Source organism: Priapulus caudatus, unplaced genomic scaffold (assembly GCF_000485595.1).
Source record: "Priapulus caudatus unplaced genomic scaffold, Priapulus_caudatus-5.0.1 Scaffold1371, whole genome shotgun sequence".
NCBI classification, from domain to species: domain Eukaryota; kingdom Metazoa; phylum Priapulida; class Priapulimorpha; order Priapulimorphida; family Priapulidae; genus Priapulus; species Priapulus caudatus.
In genome coordinates, this window is record NW_014578432.1 from 36,790 (window position 1) to 41,008 (window position 4,219).

The 4,219-nt window shown below is 52.2% G+C and overlaps 1 protein-coding gene across 1 annotated transcript; it reads right to left on the bottom strand.

Annotated features, from left to right (window-relative positions):
* Positions 1–939: 939 nt before the first annotated feature.
* Positions 940–2,082, bottom strand: LOC106816409 (leucine-rich repeat-containing protein 4C-like). Its single transcript, XM_014821013.1, has 3 exons — positions 1,644–2,082; positions 1,332–1,483; positions 940–1,167 (listed from the first exon to the last, which is right to left on the bottom strand). Exons 1-3 carry the CDS (start codon positions 2,080–2,082, stop codon positions 940–942), a joined length of 819 nt encoding a protein of 272 aa, XP_014676499.1.
* Positions 2,083–4,219: the final 2,137 nt, after the last annotated feature.

Consider the following 4,219-nt stretch of genomic DNA (forward strand, 5'->3'; position numbering starts at 1 on the left):
TGAATCTTCTGAAGGTGTAAAAACCTGGCTCTCAATATTGGAGACTGTGAATCTCCTGTGGCTCGGATGACCACGTAAAATGGCGGTCCCGTCTCCAGTATTAGTAAATATAGTAATACTAAGACCAATGGGGACGTAAAAGAACCACTGAGGACGTAAAAAAAACTCTGGCTGTGACCACCCTCAGTGCCATTCGGCTAAAAAAAGGCTAACTACCTGGCTGTACCCAAGCTAGGTCACACCCCATGGCTAGCTATAGCCCTGGACGTTTATTCCTTACGGACTTGTCCAGTATAGAAGTAGAAGTAGAATTAGATTCACTTACGGGGAGATATGGCCAGAATTCTCCACCCAAATAATCCTTTCTAGCACATACTACAGTTTTCGTGACATTCTGTTTTTTCCAGAACAATGTGCATATGCGAGCGAGCGAGGGCGTGCGTGCGTGCGTGCGAGCGTGCGTGCGTGGGTGGGTGCATGCGTTCGTGCGTGCGTGCGTGGGTGCGTACGGTCCACGTGTGTGTGAGTGGGTGCATGGATGCATGCATACGTGCGTGCGTGCGTGTGTGCGTGCGTGCGTGCGTACGTACGTACGCTCCGTGTGTGCGTAATAATGCATTAACGCACGTCAGCCATTAAACGTAAAAGCCCCGGAAAAAAATGTTGATTACCGACGAATTTCATCCTATTTTTAATTTCTGATCTGACGTCATATGCGCCATCCCCAGGGTTACGGTCGGCAGCGAGCGTTGCCATGGTAACGGCGGTATTGTGGGGCACAGCGTCACCAGGATGAGCGCGCTGCATCTAAGCTGGCTCGGCGGATGGCTAGAATATGTATATTTGCATACACACGCACGTACGCACGCATGTACGTACGCACGCACGCACACAGACACACGCGCACGTCTCTCCTCCTTCCACTCGCTCTCTGTCTCTCTAATCCACCCTCAGGATGCCCTCGGTATCATCAAAGGCGCCTGGTCCCACCCAAGCAATCTGGCTGCCACTGAAGTCTAGGTGTTCAACGTGGTGAAGTCCAGCGAACACGCCCGGTTGCAGTGACACAAGACTGTTGCCGGCAAGTTTTAGGATCTCCAGCTGCCAGGCGTCACTGAAGGTTCCCGGATGTAGGATGTCGATACCGGCAGAGGTCAGGTCGAGAGTCTGAAACGGGAAGCAGACGCACTGTTGGCTCCTCAATCCAAAACGCGAGAAATGCGTTTTCTGGCTCAATAAGAACATTTTGTGATGTTTGCATACTGCAAGTATGCTCACAGTAGGTGTATGTAGGCTTTTTGTTGCGAGGGGAAGGGTGCTGCTATACTCACATGCAGGTCAGGCAAGCCAGTGAGCGCCCATGGGTGGATATTTCTCAGGTTGTTCTCAGCAAGGTCGAGGTGGAGGAGGTGACCATGCTGTAAGGCCGCGAAGGCTTCCCTGTGTAGTATCGTGATCGCGTTGCCGGCAAGGCTCAACGTTTCTGCAATAGATGAGGAAATCACATTGCACTGCCCGAAAGCAAACCAACCGTCGTTGCGTATTCTTACACGCGCGCATCTACATCCTAATGGTTACGTCGATCTGTCATCGCTTCGATTTGCAACTAGTCTGCTTCCACTCAAGATCTACCGATCACTTACCCAAGGTGTCTCCGATGGACGGGAAGATGACTGCGGGAACAGCGGTCAGTCTAAGTCGACTAAGAATGAGCACCTCTAGCCGCTCGGTGCCCGCGAATGAGTCATCGTACAGCAGTGGCGCCATCCCTTGGTCGTGACTGTCATGAATCGTGATCCAGCCATTGCCGAACTTGAACCCGTCGAAGGCGAGCGATGGAACTTCGTGCATGTCCTCAAAGCCGAGCAGCTCGATGCGTCCGTAGAGGATGTTGCGAGGTAGCGCTGCGAGCACGTCGAACGCGTGCTCGCTGGTCGTATGCTGGCCGTCACACGTGATGTACGGATAGTCGTGTAGAATGCGCTCGCACGTGCAGCCGCCACCGATGACCGGACACGGGTGATTAGCGCGAGTGACGGCGATGACCACGGCCGCCACGAGAAGGATGACCAGCTTACACATGATCGCTGTAGTAACTCTTTGTATGTGTAACTACACCGGATTGGATGGATGGATGGATGGATGGATGGATGGATGGATGATGGAATTGATGCTGAGTTTATGATCGGATGGATGGATGGATGGATGGATGAGATGGATGTATGGATGGATGATGTGAGGGATGGATGAGTGGATGGATGGATGATGAGATGGATGATGGAATGGATGGGATGGATGGCAGGATGGATGATGGAGTGGGATGGATGGATGGATGGATGGATGGATGGATGGATGGATGATGGTGCCGTGCACGCGCGCCGTGCGACGCACGCGGTGCCACGTGCGGCCGGCGCGCTGGTAAGGCTTGCGCCGGGGCAGGGTTCTCTGGCCGGGTTTTAGTGCCGGCTGATTTATGATGGATGATTTGTATTTTTTGGATGATCATGTGTATTTGTTGATATTTTGTATGTATGGAGTGGAGTGGTATTGGATGGATGATTGGTATTGGATGGATGGTATATTTGTATGGATGATTGGATGGATGGATGTGATGAGATGCATGATGGAGGATGGATGATGGATGGGTGGATGGAGTGGATGGAGTGGATGGATCAGATGGATGATGGATGGATAGGAGGAGGATGCATGCCATCATGCATGGCATGGATGTCATTGATGGGACTAAGGAGTCGGAACGGACGTGACGACGGGACGACGGACGGACGTTATCTTATCGTTCTTGACCGGACCGGTACGACGACGGATCGTGAGACGTGTACGACGGAGCGTATCGGTACGGTTGATGCGGACGGATGGATCGTGACGGTATTCTGACTGACGTGAAAGACAGACAGACAGTATGAGAGTAAGTATCGTCAGACGAATAATATCTGTTATTAGAGACAGAGAGCGAGTGGAAGTGAGGAGTAGTACCTGCTGTCGTGTGTCTGTTGGTGTCGTGCGTGCTCGTTAGTTGCCTACGTGTCATCGCGTGCCGTACGTGCGTGTGTATGCAAATATACATGATTCTAGCATCGCCGACCAGCTTAGAGCACGCCGCTCATCTGTGACGCTGTGCCCACAATACCGCGTTACCATGGCAAACGCTCGCTGCCGAGCGAACGCCTGGATGGCGCAATATGAGTCGATCTAGAAATTAAAAATATGTATGAAATTGTCGCTCAATTCAACATTTTTTCCGGGCTTTACGTTAATGCTGACGTGCACTTTGTAATGGCATTATACGCACACATGGAACCGTACGCACGCACCGCGCACGCACGCACGCACGGCACGCACAGACGCACGCACGCACCACACACGCACGCAACGCACGTATGCAGCATCCATGCACCCACCACGCAACGCCACGAAAGCCATGCACTCACCCACGCACGCACGCATCACACACACGCACGCACGCACGCACACAACGGGCCACGCACGCCGCTCGCGTCGCTGCACGCACAGCAACACGCACGACACGCCCTCGCTCCGTCAGCATTGACACATTGTTACTGGAAAAAACCGAAAATGTCACGAGAAAACTGTAGTATGTGCTAGAAAGGATTTTGGGTGGAGAATCCTGCCATATCTTCCCGTAAGCTGAATCTAATTCTACTTCTACTTGTATACTGGACAGGTCCGTGAAGGAATAAAACGTCATAGCTAGCCATGGAGTGTGACTTAGCTTGGTACAGCGCAGTAGTTGCCTTTTTTAGCCGAATGGCACTGCAGGGTGGTCAACAGCCAGAGTTTTTTACGTCCTCAGTGGTTTTTTACGCTCGCCTTGGTCTTAGATCTACTATAAATTACTAATACTACGGAGACGGACCGGCATTTTACGTGGCCCCCGAGCCACGAGATTCACGAGTCCTCCAAATTGAGAGCCAGTTTTTACACCTTCAGAAATGACTGCCGCCCCCGGCCGGGGTTTCAACTACTAGACTTGTGGACGTAACAGCACAACGCGTACCCAAAGCCGACGCCGGCTGCGTCTGCCCAGGCCCGGTCACGTGCGTGACGATCAGCTATTGAACGCACACCGACAGGTAATTCATCCTTAATTCCAATCACAGGTCGAAACCGCACGCGCACCGCTCAGACAAGGTGTGTTTGATATTACGGTTACCTGTACACGTCACGTGTAGGTAAAAGG